Below are 18644 nucleotides of genomic sequence, written 5' to 3'. Positions count from 1 at the left end.
AGGATTAAAAGTAGGATTAAGACACTTGTTAGGGTATATGCCTTCCAATGTAGTTACCTTAGACAAGGTGAAAATTTCTGCCTTTGTAATGCTGAAGAACCAAAGATTTGACATTCTTTTTAAAGCTCTGTTGCTAAAAATCACTTCACTGATTCCTGATATATCAAATGAAATACCGAACACAGTAGTACTACCCTAAACCAAATTGCAGTAAGCATGAATCCAATTAAAACAATCCAAAAATACCCATATCCGATAACAATCTGAATATCCAAGATTATGATTTCACGTGTTCCATTTTTGTGTATTTTAAAATCTATTTTAATTTTACAACATTAGTATTTAACTTTAAATGTCACAGTTTAAAACTGATAGTTTATTATGTATATTAATAATTTGTTGATAAAGGAGTAAAATATTGGACAACAACATGTGGGGATTTGCGGCAATAACAGAAGTTTAAGATACTAAGCTTGTTATTGCATAGGAGGTTTCCGACAGTAACAATGGTCTGAAGCACAAACATAAAACCCAACTTCTTCTCCTTTTGACTTGCATAAAGCAGCGCAAGCAGCAGGGTCACTCCTAGTTTGAAGGGGTAAATCCACGTTTCCATCTTTAACGCATTGTCATGTGTTCTGTTACACACTTGATTTTTGTTATACTTTCACATGTGGTCTTTGTACAATCAGAATCAGTGTTGCAAGACTTCGAAAGAGTTTGAGTGCCTGTGAGATTGTGTGTTGATCATGCTTATGAAGAGAAGGCTAGTAACGAATTAAGTAAACATAAGATGCAAGTGAAAGTAATCTTACATGTTGAGAAAAGTAGAAGACCGATGAATATCAAAGCTGCTTTCTCCATTTTTTTCTTAATATAAGTTTTGTTTGAGAGAACTGAATATAAGTTTGTATTTTCTTTTATCAGTTTGAGTTGTCAGTGGAACTATAGTGGAGAATTCGGAGACTATTTATAATTGTAAGATAGCAATTTGTTTAAGCATATTTTTTTACAGGTTAATGTTAGCATTTCTTTCCGTAAATACAAGAATAACATGATATCCGATAAATTAAATTAGGGCTGTTCAATATGGTAAAACCGAACCGTACCGAACCGAACCGAACCGAAATAGACAATATGGTTTGGTTTTGGTATATACCATATAAACCGAATGGATATAATTTTATAAAAACCGTAGGATTTGGATATGGTTTGGTATATAACCGATTAAACCGAATAAACCGAACAAAACCGATTAAAAGTAGAAACATGTAAATATGTATCTATTTTATAACAATACATGAAAATCTATTTGTTACATAAGTTAAATTTGTGTTAATAATTATTACCATAATTTTATAGTAATAAAAAACTTTAATTTGTAAAACGTTTGAACTATAACTAAATAACAATACATCGTAATTCATACATCTTATTTTCTAAGTCTTTTTTGATCTTTTTTATTTATTTTAGTCTTCACTAAATTAATATGAAGATTATAAATTTGATAGACAATAATTAATGGAAAATTTTCAATTGAAAAAGTATAACTTTAATGAACACTAAATATGGAAGAGTGGAAAAACTTTTCTTTCATGTTTCTATTTTGTTTCATATTTTTATTTTCAAAATTTCAAGCTTTGATTTTAGTTATAGATTTGATTATTTTATTTGATGGTAGAGGCATTTTTACTTTTTTGTTCATTTATACATGTAATATATTTTTAATAAATGACTGTATTGACAATATGACTCTAAAATTCATATAATATGATCTCAAACAAAATAATTATGTTTTTTGGTATAAAACCGAATAAACCGAAAACCGACAGTATATAAACCGAACCGAACCGAAGTAAATATGGATTTAGAATGGTAGTTATATTTTACTAACCGAAATACCGACAACCGAAAAAAACCGAACCGAAACCGAACCGATATCCAGATTGAACACCCCTAAATTAAATCCAAAGTAATTGTTTTAGTTAGACTTTTAAGTTTTATTAGTTAAACCCTCGTTTTAGAATTTTGATGCATTTTTACAACCTCCAGTTTAAACTCTTGGTTAATTTTATACAACATAGTTTTTATGTATTAAATTAAAGACATTGTTTACGTACTTTGTGAATACATAATACAACATGCCGTATGGCTTTGCAACATGGAGTAGTCCTTTCGTCCTTTACATAGATTTAGGGGGAAAACATGAATTAGAAAATAACACATACATACATACATACATACATACATACATACATACATACATTCACACCATCTCCTCATCAACAATTTATAACACTCACAGTAAAAGTAAAAAAAACATCCAAAACAACCTCTAAGAAAAACAATTGAGGAAATAAACATATAGACAAATTAGCGTGAGTTTCTGTCCTGAAATCTATACAATATAATTTAAAATGAAGAAGGAAAAGAAGAAGACAAGGCAGAGGATCCCAAGGTCACTGATGGATCTTGGTTTCCAACAAGAGATGAACCTTCCACGTTTATGTTAAGGTTGTCCCACAAGAAAAAGTTAGAGCACTGTTGTGAATCTATCCATTGGTCATAGCTTAATTCTTGCTTCTTTAAACATTCGAGTGTGGAAGCCATATCTCCATCTTGAACACTGTTGTCAAGTGGAGAGATGTTATCGACATTTCCCTCTACTAACGCCGGTAGATTGTAACTTATAACCGTCTCGGTATTTGAACTGGTAGAGTTGTTGAACGAATGTGACACCATTGTTGGAACTTGAAACGGTTCTTGTTGAGGAAGATTCATATCCCATTCTTCCGTGTTATTTGTCAGAAATGATTGCTCAAAAACGCCTCCTCTTCCCCCTCTTCGTGTGTCATTATCATTGTTCTTGTTGTTATTGTTTGTGATGATGTTTTGAGAGAACATTCCTTCAAGGACAGGAAGTGTTTGGTCTACTATGAAGAGAGGATTTTTATGGGAGAAAAGGGTTTCTTGAATCTTTGTATTAGTTTCTTGATCATGGGTGAAATTTAGTTGGTTAGGAGAATTCATAAAGCTGTCAAAATGTAAGTTATCGATAGTACTTGTGGTAGATGGGACAGCAGTACCAGTTGATGTAGCGTCCACATTCATTGTCACAGTAGTTATTGATGGTTGATGACGATTATAGTGGTGGTGCGGTTTTCGTATCTTTTTCTTGATCCATGAATTCCAATAATTTTTTATCTCGTTATCTGTTCTTCCAGGTAAATGACTCGCAATGTGAGCCCACCTGAAAAACGTATACAAGCTTTATAAGAGAAACAATAACCATTAAGTATGTACATGTGCATATATGTGTCTATGTGTACGCTTTTGTTTTTGGTAAATATGCATACATGAGTGTGAATGTTTGTATTATATTTTGAGGATGTTCGATTAAGTAACTTGAAATGTACACTACTTAACAGCTCGAGCAAGTTGACAAAATTATAAGGAGATGAACGCAGTTACACGTTAAAGATTCTTTAGTCATCGACCGTATGCTGATCGTAGCTTTAGCCGTGCCAAACTAAAACATATAACAATTTGACGTGTTTATATAAACAGATATATAACGATAAATCTATGTATATATAAAAGTTTAGTATGTATCCCAAGCCCCAATAAACTTATTTCTAAAAATGGTACTAATAATAAAAATATATGGAATTTATATAACGCTCTAATACACGATAATACAATGTATTAAATATGTATAACTGTGGTATTCATTCTTGCATTCTGTTATGCCTGATTGGATCAAATCCTTTGTTGAGGATGATAAATTATGTGTGTAGTTTTGATGAATGAAGTAATGAATGTTGAGCCAAAAAAAAAAACTGTGGTTAAAATTAGAAAAAGTGGAAACCTGTTTCCTACAACTCCATGAAGGCTTATGATCAATTTTTCTTCTTCAAGTGAGAATCTCCCTCTTCTTATATCAGGTCGAAGATAGTTTATCCATCGTAATCGACAACTTTTTCCGCATCTTTGAAGCCCTAATATATCAAATATATGTGCAATATTGTAAATAGTAGATAAAATCTATAAGTTAAATAGATAAAGACCAATGTAACTGATTAGAGACAAAATGTAAGAAACTAAAATGAATAATAAGCACCTGCTTTTTCAGGGACTTCACTCCAACATCCATAGCCGTGAGTCGTGATATATCTAATAAGCTTCTCATCTTCTTCTGGTGACCAAAGCCCTCTCTTCACCTTTTGCTGGTTGCAACAGGAGTGATGACCCATGATTTAGCTCCAAAAGTTAAATTAATTACAATGAAACACTTGACCACAATAATTATCTTAAATTAATATTTTTATGGATATGTATCACCCTTTCTTTCTTGTATTGTGTTTTTGAGGGTTTGTAGCTATAGAAGAGAGGAGAAGAAGAAGAAAAGATGGGGAGTTTTAAAAGGGGAGGAGACAAAGGTCGGGCCGGGTCTGGTCCCAGGGGTGGGGTCTGAGATGCTTCTTCATCGATCTAACCTTAAAACGACGTCTCATCAACTTACTATTTTCATGTGTTATTACTCGTTGTACGTTGAGAGTTTTTGTTGTAGTATTATTACGTTAAGCCCTTATCACTTTATATGTTTTCTTCTTCACGTACCCTTTTGTCTCCCGTCAAAGTTTTTGCCTGCTTTTCTCAATGACTTTACGACGAATATTAGATTAATCCGTAGATCGCCATTATAGATAATAGATTTAACGATAACATATAAGTTCCTAGTGGAATTAATTTGCCTCAAGTATCGTTACAAATAAAGTGTATATATAAAATCGAGATTCAACGAAAACAAAATGGCACAAAATAATTTCAAGTACTCGTATTTCTTGTATTATAAATTTTATACACAATTTCTTATAAATTTGTTTGATCCAAATTACATGACGATGTCATACACGACTCGACTCATATTGATTCCTAACACAACACCTTGCTTGACTCAACACATGTTGCTCAAAGCAACCAATTAACTTAACTATGAAATCTCAAAACCCTTTGTATTTTTTTCTCTGAGAATTATGACAATTAAAACGAGAATTCGGCCAAAAAAAACCTCAACTTTACACGAATTGCCAAAACAAACATGAACTTTGGGGCTGGCCAAAAAAACACCAAACTTTCATTGAATTTAGAATTAATTAACAATGTTTTCGCTGATTTGAAATTAAAAATATGTAAACCCCTGAATTCGAACCCAGATTGGTTGGTCAAATGGGAAGGTATTTTACCACTGGGCTACTAGCACTTTTAAAGTACTTACTAACATGTTTACTTTTATTTGGTACATATTAAATATAAAAAATTCTCTAAAAACTTGATAAGATCTTTAAAATTCCAAAAAAAATAAAAAAATAAAGAAGATTTTTATAAAATTAATTTTGAAATTAAAATTAAAAATAAATTTTATTTTTCTTTTTTTAAAAAAAAATTCTTCCAAAATTTTCTAAAAAATTAAAAAGAACTTTAAATTCCAAAAAATTGAAAAAAATAAAGAAATTTTTTATAACATAAATTTTGAAATTAAAATTGAAAATAAATTTTATTTTTCTTTAAAAAAAATAAAAAATTATTTTTCTTTAAAAAAAATAAAAAAATCTTCCAAAATTTCATAAAATTAATTTTGAGTTAAAATTAAATATTTGTTTTTCTTTAAAAAATCAAAAAAAAATCCAAAATTTTCATTTTTTTAAACAAAATCCAAATTTTTAAAAATTATAATAAAATGCAAAAAAATAAAGTTAGAATTATCAACTTTTTATGTGTGTATAATTAATTTCAACTTTTAGCAAATGTATTAAAAAATTGAAAATTTTGGAAGATTTTTTATTTTTTTGAAAAGAAAAAATTTTATTTTATTTTCTATTTTAATTTCAAAATTAATTTTATAAAAAATTTCTTTATTTTTTCAATTTTTTGGAATTTTAAAGATCTTTTTAAGTTTTTAGAAAATTTTGGAAGAGTTTTTATTTTTTAAAAAGAAAAATAAAATTTTATTTTTATTTTTAATTTTAATTTCTAAATTAATTTTATAAAAATCTTCTTTATTTTTTATTTTTTTGGAATTTTAAAGATCTTATTAAGTTTTTAAAGAATTTTTTATATTTAATATGTACCAAATAAAAGTAAATATGTTAGTACATACATTGAAAGTGCCAGTAGCTCAGTGGTAAAATACCTTCCCGTTTGACCAACCATCCTGGGTTCGAATCCAGGGGTTTACATATTTTTAATTTCAAATTGTGTAAAACGACGTCGTTTCATCTCATTTGAAAACAACGTCGTTTCACTTAACGTCAACAATAAACGACGTTAAATATTTCTGTTAAATTTGTTGACGGCGTGCTAAATTGGCAAGTCAGCAAAAACATTGTTAATTAATTCTAAAGTCAATGAAAGTTTGGTGTTTTTTTGGCCAGCCCCAAAGTTCATGTTTGTTTTGGCAATTCGTGTAAAGTTGAGATTTTTTTTGGCTGAATTCCCCAATTAAAACACACCATTTTATGTTTTTTATGTTTCTCTTCTTTTCTAGGCATTCTGTCGCTCGACATTTTATACAAAAGATCTGTGGTTTTCTCGAGTTTCTGAATCATTAGGTGAATAGATTTTTCAAGCATCTGGGCTCTATGGATGTCTTTGTCGACCGTAATTATAGAATCTTGAACATTTTGACAACTTAAATTCTAATTCCATCTCTGTAGCTTTTAACATCCCTACTGTCTCAGCGAACTTAAGTTTATCAGTGTTCATCCTCAAATTTATTACAGTTTATGTGCTGCAAACTTAGTAGGCAAATACCACAAAAATTTATTCACTAATTTTGCATCTTTGTATTTTTTTACCTAAAACTTGTGCTTCAATAGCTATGGAGCTGAGCATGCATAGTCCGCCCTTGAGCCAAGCAGATGAAGCCCATGCTTTCAGCCGCATCTACATAACTAAAATACCGGCCGTGAAATTCATAAGAGTATCCCTAGCCTAGTTTTTCATTTCCCTGAAAGAAGCCTCCACTTCCTCAGCCCAAGTTTGAATCCTTCAACTTACATGTTAGATTTTCAATTTTTTTTCCTTTAACAATAAAGTGTCCAATTTTGTTTTGCTTCTAGTCTCTATGATGTCATGACCGGCTCTGTGAGCGTAACACTAAAATCTCATATCTTCTCGTCATTTTTCATCCTTATGTCTCCAACTGTAATGTAAGCAAGTTCAGTCTTGTCCTCCTAACAGTTGCACTACTACCCTCAAAAGCGTTTTGTAGTATATTCCAAGCCTCCTTAGCTGATTCACATCCTTGTATTATCACATTTCTTTCCATATACAAAACTGAAGATTGTATCCAATGTTAACTACCCTCAAAAGCGTTTTGTTGTATATCCCAAGCCTCCTTAGCTGTATCACATCCTTGTATTATCACATTGCTTTCCATATACATAACTGAAGATTGTATCCAATGTTTTCGCATTAAATTTTGAAAGCTTTTACTTTGACGCAGTGCACTTTGTCTTCAGTTTTAGATGTCTTTAAACCATCTTCTAGAGTGACACGCGTTCTTCCTATCCACATTGAAAAACCGTCCAGACATTTTCAACAGTTCCACGTAAATTTGCTCTCATTCTCACTTTCCGATACCCATAATTCACATCATTCAGTAGCAACATATTATGTGTCAAAGTCATCATAATCTCTTTTCAGGATCTCAAATTTGTTCAAAGAACCCTCTTTCGTTTAGGTAGCCTGCTCTGATACCAATTGTAGAATCGATATTCAACGAAAACAAAAAGGCACAAAGTAATCATGAGTATGTTATCTCTTTTATTAGAAATTATTTACACAATATCTTAGAGAATTGCTTGACCCGAATTACACGGCGATGCCACACACGACCCAACACATATCGATTCCTAGCACACCCACCTTGCTTAACTCAACACATATTGGTCAAGTCTATCAATTCACTCAACTATGAAACTCCAATACCTTTTGTTATTTTTTTCTGAAAATTACGACGTTAAAAACTCTAACCTCATGTTCTAGGTAAAAGCCGAGATATATATCAGATAACATTTTCTTATTATCTAAATATATTATTTCCAATATTTTAGCATTACCAAATCTTTTAAATCTTCTCGTTCGTAATTTAATAATATTCTTTAATGTTTATTTTGTCAACCAAACATATATAAATATTCCACATCATCGTATCTTGACGTTTTATTTTTATTTTTCTGAAGCATGTGTCACACATCATCCTCCATGTCTTACACAGCTACAGGAACCAAAGTTTCAACAGCAGCCTATCAAGCTACAATTTCTTGAGGTTACATAAAGCACCACTTTCCTCTTAGAAACATAACAGTTCATGTCAAATAATATTTTATGCTGAATACATATCACATTGCTAGTTTTGAGAAAATCCCCATTTCATAATTGATATCCGTATCGAGATAACAGGACCCAGAATAAGAGGAAACCAGTCTAAAATAAGTTAATTGAATTCTGAGATATTTAGTTATTGTCAGACCAAAAACATAATTATTTGATTGTATTAACCTGTAAATTTTGTTGACCCGCTAACGTAACACATGTATCTGTGTGAAGATAGATATGATTGCATCTGATTTAGAGAAGTGACTAGAGTGTTGAAATTTTATGAACTTTGTGTTGCTAAACACAGTTTCAGGGAAGTTAGTTTTGTGCCGTTCGTTTGTTATAAGACAGTAAACAATGTAAAACTTGATGGTCACAACACACAAGCCGCCGATCCCACCAAAAAAAAAAAGAAGAAGTCAAAACTAATTTTCTTTCTTAATCACTTTTCGTAATATTTGGTTCGCACTCTAATTGAAACTGTACGCAACTAATAACCGTTTGCTTAGAACATTGTTTATTTTCCCTCATTTTTCAAACACGTGCTATACGAATATCTATAATATTTTAAAATTTGATGAGGACTAGAAAATGTATTTATCTGACATTAGAGTAAAATTTGTGATGAATAATAGACAAAATCATCGAAAATCAAATTAAGAACGACGAAAGTACTAGCTAAAAGAGAGATTAAATCACTAAAACTTATAGAGATAGATGCTTTAAGTTTTTTAAACTAAAAAGGATAATACATTAACAAATAAAAGTAATTTTATAAACTACTATTATTTTACAACTTTCTAAACTTAGCTGAATTCAATTTTAGTTTGTCTCTCATAAGTTTTAACTCAGTCTTGGTTGATTTCTTCCACTCTCAGTAAATTCATTTCTAGTAAAGTTGGAATTTAGAGTTATTAATCAACAAAAGTTTTATTTTTAGGTTTCTTTATTTTACTATATATTTTGTTTTGTAAAATAAGAAAATAGTTAATTTCACAGATTAAATTTTATAAATTCAACGTTTATATTATATTATAAATTTTACTATATCTTTATTATATGTCACATAATTTAAAGGTGCTCTTAGATATAATTTTATTAAATATCATTAAACTATTTTGAAGTGTTTAAAATAAAGATAAACTCACTGATAAAATAAAATAAATAGTACAATATTTTTTTTGTACTTATCTAAGCTGTATTTTTTTTTAATTTATAATTTTAATGAGATCATATATATGTTTACAGAATGTTTTTACAAAAAATATTGTCTTATTGATTTTTGTCATATTTTGGAACTAGTCCAGTTCAAAACAGACAAAATTTATTAGTTTATTGTGTTTTTAATTTATTAAGTTTTTTTGTCAGCAAGTATTAATTTATAGACTTCTTACTGTATATGGACACAAACGTTCAATCCTGGATATAATCCTTCAGTGTTAAAAATGTAGTTTAAAATTAGCGTACATCTAAATACCACAAGTGTTTTTCAACGATATTTGGAATGGTAATCATTGCAAATTACAATTACAAGGCTTCAATTAGTTAGGAGACATATCGGGAGACCCTGCCGAAAATGAAATCGCTTCGTTTGTAAATCTCCCCTTCAATTTTTTTAATCTCGTATTGATAACTTGTAAAGATAGTCATGCAATACTATAATAACAAATTTATTACATTCATATATGTCATATCAAGTTCGTTCCATCCAAGTAATAATCTATTAAATATTAATGAGCGTATACTTTTTTGAATTGCATTCAAAATCAAGTGTATCTAAAACGTATTGCATTATATTTTGCGTAGGTCACCTTTATAACTAAGCTTAATTCCGTTCCATTCATCGTACTTCTAAGTTCTAACATGCCCAAATATTTTATCATGAATGAAATCATCAGTTCGTCATTGATTAGGCATTCTATTGTCAAATAGGATCCTAACGAAAGAAGTGTAAACGAAGGTAATGTATATATTAAACCAGCGCAAGTTGGCCTAGTGGTCTTGAGGGAGCAAAAAGCCCCAATACAGACCCGGATTCGATACGCGCTGGTCACGGAATGATTTAGGCCCCTTGAGGGTACAGACGCAGGCTGGTTCCGGGTTCAGGGGGATTAATCGGTTGACCAAAGCCACCGGATCACTTCCTGATTAATCAAAAAAAAAAAGGGTAATGTATATAAAAAAGAGAAGTGTAGACGAAGGTTTACATATAAATTCGTATGGATATGATTTCATTACACAAATATTTGAGATTCATACTTAATACTAATTTATTATAGAATGTGTAAAACACTCGCCGGTCACCATACATCTTTAACATTGTTCATTTTATTTTTGTTATATATGCTTATTTTTGGTGTAAAAAAAGGTGGTTTCATCTTTTTGCCGGGAACTCAATCATTATAAATATTCTTTCCCAGCGCGAATCGAATCTAAGTGGCAGAAATTATAGCCGCAACCTATTTACCACTGGACCAACTCGACGTTGGTTATATATATGTTTATTTGATTCGTTGATTCCGTTTGAACATTAAAAACAGTTTAAAACACCCTCCATATATTATTAAACTCTTGTATGCAGTTTTTATTACCTCAGTGCAACCTTTTGGAGTGCAGCTCTCTACTGCTATTTGCAATTCTCAGTCAAAGCATATCCTTCATTTGAAACCTTGGTCACATGTTGTTGGATCCATCTTCCCTTGCTTCATGCTTTCGCAAGGTATGGTGTTTATATCCTACTGGAGTGAGTCATTCTTGTTTGATCATTGCCTCCGAGAAGAATTTAATTGTCTTAGTAGGAGATCTTTGTTTCCTTGCAAACAAGAGATTATGCTGTTTTTGAATGGTTCTTTACCTCGTATTGAGGATTTATAAGCTCTTTGATCTTCAGGTTTAAGCTCCCTTTACCTCAAAATGAGGATGTTATCTGGACTTCTGTCTTTCTGGCTATGGATGTTATTGTTTCAGGTTTGACTATTTGGCATGGCGGTTCACCTCACAGCAATCAATCTTTTGGAAGAGGTGTTTGCTTGCCTCTGAGTTTGCTGATGTGTCCTCTCCAGTCGGGTATGTTGAGAACTTCCCGACTTGGTGGCTAATGGAACGTGGATCGTGAGTTCTACTCAAAGCACCAAAGCTATAACGCTACAGAAAGCTCCTCATCAAAGTTTTCATCTGGATTCTCAAGTCTTTAGATTCTAGCGGACTCGATTTTTCTTTTCTTTTTCTTGCGCTCGGGGTTGGTTTTGATTGACATTACAGGCTCCTTTATCGTTTGCAACCTTGTCCCTCTCGTCACTCCGTTATCATGTTGTTATAATCTATGCATAACCTTCTGTTTAGTTGTTGTTGCTTTTGCAATGGGTGGTGTCCCTAAACTTTGTTCATCAAGTACTCTGATTTGAGATTATGAAATGAAACCGTGGACAAAAAAAAAAGTCATGCAATACTATAATAATAAATTTATTTCATTCATATATGTCATATCAGGTTCGTCCATCCAAGTAAAAATCTAATAAATATTAATGAGCGTATACTTTTTTGTATTGCATTCAAAAATCAAGTGTATCTAAAACGTATTGCATTATATTTTGCGTAGGTCACCTTTATAACTAAGCTAAATTCCATTCCATTCATCGTACTTCTAAGTTCTAACATGCCCAAATATTTTATCATGAAGGAAATCATCAGTTTGTCATTGATTAGGCATTCTATTGTCAAATAGGATCCTAACGAAAGAAGTGTAAACGAAGGTAATGTATATAAAAAAAAGAAGTGTAGACGAAGATTTACATATAAATTCGTATAGATATGATTTCATTATACAAATATTTGAGATTCATACTTAATACTAATTTATTATAGAATGTGTAAAACACTCGCCGATCACCATACATCTTTAGATCATTGTTCATTTTATTTTTGTTATATATGTTTTGTTTATATTTTGGTGCAAAAAAAGGGTAGTTTCATCTTTTTGTCGGGAACCCAAACATTGTAAATAGTTACTTCTAGCGCGAATCGAACCAAGTGGCGGAAGTTATACAGCCGCAATCCATTTACCACTGGACCAACTCGATGTCGGTTATATATATGTTTATTTGCTTTGATGATTCCGTCTGAACATTAACTTACATTCATAACGACAAATTAACAGTTTAAAACACCCTACATATATTATTAAACTCCTGTTCCATGATTATTGTTATTTCTTAATTTCATCCGTCCGTTCCCCTCATTTCATACAACTTATTCCGCTGTTTAAACGTTAAATTTTCTGATTGAATCAAAGATAATTCGATGTTCCAAATGATAGCCCTAAAGTTCCAAAAAAAATATTATGATAGCGCTACACACAAGTATGGCGAGACCCTATGTACGTAGATGAAATTGATGGAAAAGTGGGGCCGTTGGATTGGAGCAAATCAGGTACCAAACATCGATGTGAATATGATCACATAGAAATATCACTTTTGCTTCTATATATCGCAATCTTTTCCTCCGCAAATTTTTTTATTCTACTCAATTTAGTAGATTTAACTATATAAAAAAAGCGAAACAAACTTAAGATTAGCAACGTTTAAAACTCATACATGTATTTAATTTTAAACATTAATGCATTTAAGGAAACATCATTCCTCGATCGGAACGTAATAAATACTAACTAGGAACCTTCCTAGTTTTGTGAAGAAAAGGAGCATTTATTGGACCTTAACGATTCTGAACTTCACATACATAACTTTTTAAAGACATACTGTATAGGGTAATGTTTTGTCAACATAAATGACAGAACTTGATAATCCAACTTAAGCATAGGTTTACTTCTATCAATGAAATCATTAAGGGCTTACCTTTAAGGAGGAGCAATGAAATGACCCTTTTAGTTTGGGTCCACTATGTTTGATTTAACCATATATTTTTTTTGTTAAATAAGGTAATGTTTTGTCAACATAAATAATAGTTCTGGTGATTAATTATTGATGCTAATGAAGCAAATGTGTTAATTAATTAAAAAAATAGCTTTTCAAGGGGTAGTTGGTCAAGTTAATGATAATCATTAGACAAAGATGTCTCTACCATACATAGTTAAGTTTTCTTCTCCTTCATGATCTCATTTATTTTAAAAAGAAATATTCATTTCTATTTCTAATTTAAAATTATATCCTATCTATTTAACACATAAATTATGACTTATTTCATATGTGATTTTTTTTTTAATTTAAACCAGTTAAAAGTCATACCTTTAAATGCTTTTACCATGTTATCCAATTAATTTACATCTCCCTTCATATATGAAACATTTGATATTTATTCATACCGTATATATAAGAGTTTAATCTACTGTAATTAACGTCTTTGTATTCTCTTGAGTTAAAAACCAATTTGGTTTATTATTTAAACATATATACTAAATTGATTTAATTAATCATTATATACAAATTCTCTATTATGTAGGTTTAACTTAATTTAATTTCCACATACATTTCAAATTTATAAATAAAAAAAATTATGTAAATCAGTATTGTTACATAATAATATTTTCAAAATAAATTTTGTTACAAAAAAATAAATTTTGTTACCAAAGTACAAAATTTATAAATTTATAGTTTATTTTAAAAAATCCAAGCATTTTTCACACCACACACAATTTGTTTTTGAATTTGTTAAACTTATCATTTTTACTTTTATTTAAAAGTTTATATGATACATTTTATTAATTTAATTTAAAATTTAGAATAATCAATGTTATTTGACTGTTCAAAATGAACAGTTCCTTAATTTTTCTCCTCAATTAACTAGTTTAAATGAAAAAAAAATCAATTCTACCTTTTTAGTTAAATGAAAATATTTAAAAATAGATTTACGTTTAATGAAAAAATAAATAGCAAGATTAGCACTAGGTTTGGTATTCGGATCCCTGAATCGAGTTTGATTTGTTCTCATTGAATCCATGTTTTTCGGTATTCAAATATTTGGATTCATAAAAGAAGGTAAATATAATATTTTTTTCTGTTTCGGGTTCCATTAGAATGAGACGGTTTGAGTCTAAATTTTTCGAGCCATAAAATACCCAAATAAATTGTTTATGATTTGGTTTGAGTATCTAGTATTCGAAACATCCAAAAACCTGAAAAACCTAAGTACCCGATTAAAAAAGCTAAAAATATATATAAAGATATGAAATTTTAGCCAAAAACCCAAAACTTAAAAATATATGAAATGCCAAATACCCAGAATTCCCAGATTGGAATATATACATAACTTATAATTTTTATTCATTCAGGTACCAGGTGGGGCCTCAAGTAGAATATGGATCCTCAATTTTATTATGTTAGTTATGCATGGGCATTAATGTTGGTTCTGATTCGGATAAAATTCTCAGGTCTAATTAACACAATAAAATTGAGGAAGGTAGTAGTTTCAAGTTCTTTTTTTTCTTCTTTGTTGTAAGATCAGGCAGGAAGGTTATTCGATGGACTCTAGTATTGCATTTTGTTGTTCCCATAGGTCTGCTAACGTAAAGCGTTGATTTGAGTCTGAACTGGCGGAAATGCAGTCACTTTTGAAACCATGCTCCCACAAGGGCTGGACAAAACATCTGTTTCGGGTTCCATTAGAATGGGACGGTTTGAGTCTAAATTTTTCGAGCCATAAAATACCCAAATAAATTGTTTATGATTTGGTTTGAGTATCTAGTATTCGAAACATCCAAAAACCTGAAAAACCTAAGTACCCGATTAAAAAAGCTAAATATATATATAAAGATATGAAATTTTAGCCAAAAACCCAAAACTTAAAAATATATGAAATGCCAAATACCCAGAATTCCCAGATTGGAATATATACATAACTTATAATTTTTATTCATTCAGGTACCAGGTGGGGCCTCAAGTAGAACATGGATCCTCAATTTTATTATGTTAGTTATGCATGGGCATTAATGTTGGTTATGATTCGGATAAAATTCTCAGGTCTAATTAACACAATAAAATTGAGGAAGGTAGTAGTTTCAAGTTCTTTTTCTTCTTCTTTGTTGTAAGATAAGGCAGGAAGGTTATTCGATGGACTTTAGTATTGCATTTTGTTGTTCCCATAGGTCTGCTAACGTAAAGCGTGGATTTGAGTCTGAACTGGCGGAAATGAAGTCACTTTTGAAACCATGCTCCCACAAGGGCTGGACAAAACATCTGTAAATTTTGATTCAATTTGTTATTCGTTTTGATTCGATCCTTAAAATCCGGATATATGTAACTCTACGAAACAAAACAAATACTAATACTTTATATACATCTATTTTAAAAGAATATAATGTATAACTTATATAAATATTTTATTTTATATACCTTTTACAATATTTTTATCTGTTAAATTTTTTATATTAATTATAAGAATTAAAAAGGTAAATAATTTTTTATTTTGCAACAAAATATTATTATTTTATAATATATTAACTTTTATTTAATTTAGTTTTTTTATTTGTACGGATCGAATCAGATATCCGGTTAAAAATCTAAGATTTTGCGGATATCTGGAACACCAAATATCCGAGTACTTACAAATCAAATTGAATCGGATAATTAATTACCAAACGGATTGGATCACGAATACCTCCAAAAATCCGGATATTCGGTCCGTGATCACCCCTACTTTCCACGGCTAATATGTGCCTAGTCCTCCGGAAAATCGCAAATGAACGTGAGATGTTATACCGAATCCTTGGATCACTAATTCTGCTTATCTCTTAGATCATCTCTAAAAAGACTCTATTTTAAAGTTTGCAAAACTCTATATTTGAAGTTTCAGTGTTGCTCTTCTCCAAAAAAAAACTTCAAATTTAACTTTAAAATTATTTGTAATTTACACTACGGTTCTTATATTTGTCATAACTAATATAAATCCATAAAACTTTTATAACATATATGTAATATTATAGTAATATTAATTAATAAAATCTTACACTAAAATATAAAATTATAAACAGAAATACATAAAATTATTTCGTAATGATCCATCTTCGGTTACACAAAATTTGTTTGGACAAGATTTTAGAAGTTCCAGAGCAATTTTCTAGATTATTAGTGTTGTTGTAATATTTAAATGTATGTAATAATTATGTCTTTATATATATTTTTTAGAAAAAAATTTATGAAGTTTTTTTGTAGTATTCTTGTTGCTAATTCTAGTTTTAAAGTATTATAGATCTTATTTTAAAAAAATATTTAATTTTATATGTAAAATTTAAATTTATAAAAATAAATTTGAAATATTTAAGATATACAAAAGCTGTAAAGGTTAAAACGATAAATGAGAAAATACTTACGAGTCATAATTGTGATGTGTAATTATAATTATAAAGACCAAGATGTAAATAAAAAGATGAATCTTCAAATTTAGAGTTTTGAGTAGTGAAACCTCAAATATATTTTGGAGATGAAAACTCTATATATTTAAAGTTTAAAACTCTAAATTTGAAGTTTTTTATGGAGATGAAAAAACTATATATTTAAAGTTATAGAGTTTCTTTTGGAGATGCTCTTAGTTGGTGTGATGCAATCTTTATATATTTCCCCCCTTAATCTCCTTTTTGGAGCCTCCAATAATGTTTATGAAGTTTTTTTTTAACGCTGATTTATTATGATATTACAATTATGATATTAAGATCCTTTGTAAGTCTTTTTTTCGTAGTCTACATAAATCGCTCTTTCTGAGGCTTGAAACCTATATTTCATGTAATCTGCAATAAATTGTATAGTATAGGATTTGAACCTCAAACGTGGATGTAGAAGCCTTTAAACTTTAACCAGTAGGTTACGATGCTTCCACGAATACTGTTTATGAAGTTATTGAAGTAAAATAATGTTGATGAAGTTGAGGCGAGTTTAAATTTATTTGCTTTTGTTTTTGATTAGTCTGTAAAATATAGTGTATATGGTAAGTTAATATTGAATTTTTTTTTCATTGTGCGTGAATATTTTTAATTAAAATGCAATCTTTTTTTAATACATACATTCTCTATTTTTGGGGTTCTTTTATGGGTTATGAATTGAAACAATGAGACATGAAGCTGATCTTTAAGTCTCTTGTTCATGAGTTTTTATTGAGAAAACAAAGATTTTTTTTTTATGTTTTCGGGATCTATATGGTTTAAGAATTGACATGCTGAAAGGGAGCAACAGGGAAGCTTACCATGACTGCATAATCTTTTAAGCGGCATATGTAATCTTTTAAGACTAGGATAAGACCCGCGCCTTGCGCGGGATTAAGTTATTCTTTTTATTATATTTTGAAGAATGAAACAATAGTTTGGTTTCATTTGGATTAGGGGTGTTCAATCCGAATATCGAGTTGGTTTCGGTTCGGTTCGGTTTTTTTTCGGTATTTCGGTTAGTAAAATATAATTACTATTCTAAAACCATATTTACTTTGACTTTAGTCTTTCACATACTTTTGAAAGATTTCAACTGGACGACTAAATTGATCAGCCAATCTTGTTGCTTTAGATCATTAGTATTTATATATATATATATATATATTATTTAGTTTGAATATTTATTAAATAAAAATTCATATGCGTTATATTTTATGATCATTTGTAACTTATTATAACAAAAAAAAAATCTATTGATCAAAAAATTTTCAGAGTGGGAATATTCAAATTTCTAATAATATATAAACGTTTTGAAAAATTCAAAATATAACATATAAGAAAAAATATAAATTTTTTATTATATATTTAATGTGATTTTTTAATATCTTTCAATAATATAAAATTAAAAAAAAACTAAGATACCAAAATTGTTATCAAATATTTATTATTCATAATAATTAATTTTCATATATACGTTAATCATATTAGGTAATTTCGTAGTTTCTAATTAAGGAAAGTGCAAAAACAAATTTGATAGATTATTTATCAATTCGATAATTAGTTTAATAAAAAATATAATGTAAGTTAAGATAGTTCAACCTATTTTTCTAAGAATAGTATATTTTATATAGTCATTTATTAAATGAGAATTTATAATCATACAGTTCTATGATCATTCATATCATTTTATAACTGAATATTTAAATCATCGATAACAAAATTTTCAATGTGAAATCTTTAATAAGTTTATAATTTATAAATGTTTTTGAAAATTCATTGAAAGTTTTAATATTAAAATATTTATGTAATCTTATTGTATATAGTATAATCTATATATATATATGTGTTTTATTTTTAAATGATATTTTTTACTCATATGGTTTTAAAATCATGT

The 18644-nt window shown here is 29.4% G+C and overlaps 1 protein-coding gene, 1 long non-coding RNA gene and 2 pseudogenes across 2 annotated transcripts in view; 1 reads left to right on the top strand and 3 right to left on the bottom strand.

The window, feature by feature from the left end:
• Window positions 1–325: 325 nt before the first annotated feature.
• On the bottom strand, window positions 326–1239 carry LOC117128035 (annotated as a pseudogene).
• On the top strand, window positions 781–858 carry LOC117128749 (annotated as a pseudogene).
• A 1126-nt stretch (window positions 1240–2365) lies between the features above and the next one.
• Window positions 2366–4341, bottom strand: LOC103838114 (transcription factor MYB86-like). Its single transcript, XM_009114539.3, has 3 exons — window positions 4121–4341; window positions 3869–3998; window positions 2366–3250 (listed from the first exon to the last, which is right to left on the bottom strand). Exons 1-3 carry the CDS (start codon window positions 4251–4253, stop codon window positions 2413–2415), a joined length of 1101 nt encoding a protein of 366 aa, XP_009112787.1. The 5' UTR covers window positions 4254–4341; the 3' UTR covers window positions 2366–2412.
• Window positions 4342–10973: 6632 nt separating this feature from the next.
• LOC117128056 overlaps window positions 10974–18644 on the bottom strand; it is a 36934-nt gene continuing 29263 nt past the window's right edge. Inside the window, exon 2 of the long non-coding RNA XR_004451196.1 lies at window positions 10974–16794. This is a non-coding gene — a long non-coding RNA (uncharacterized LOC117128056). The remainder of the gene's footprint in view (window positions 16795–18644) is intronic.

Source organism: Brassica rapa, chromosome A09, assembly GCF_000309985.2.
Source record: "Brassica rapa cultivar Chiifu-401-42 chromosome A09, CAAS_Brap_v3.01, whole genome shotgun sequence".
NCBI lineage: Eukaryota > Viridiplantae > Streptophyta > Magnoliopsida > Brassicales > Brassicaceae > Brassica > Brassica rapa.
The sequence above is the reverse complement of the archived record's forward strand: the minus strand, read 5'-3'. Positions and strand labels throughout refer to the sequence as shown.

What these genes read in the sequence shown, in the direction of transcription:
- LOC103838114 (XM_009114539.3), bottom strand. Translation starts at nt 4,253, where the DNA reads ATGGGTCATCACTCCTGTTGCAACCAGCAAAAGGTGAAGAGAGGGCTT. An exon ending in TGAAGTCCCTGAAAAAGCAG is followed by an intron (nt 3,999 to 4,120) that starts GTGCTTATTATT and finishes TTGATATATTAG; the next exon opens with GGCTTCAAAGATGCGGAAAA. An exon ending in CATGGAGTTGTAGGAAACAG is followed by an intron (nt 3,251 to 3,868) that starts GTTTCCACTTTT and finishes TACGTTTTTCAG; the next exon opens with GTGGGCTCACATTGCGAGTC.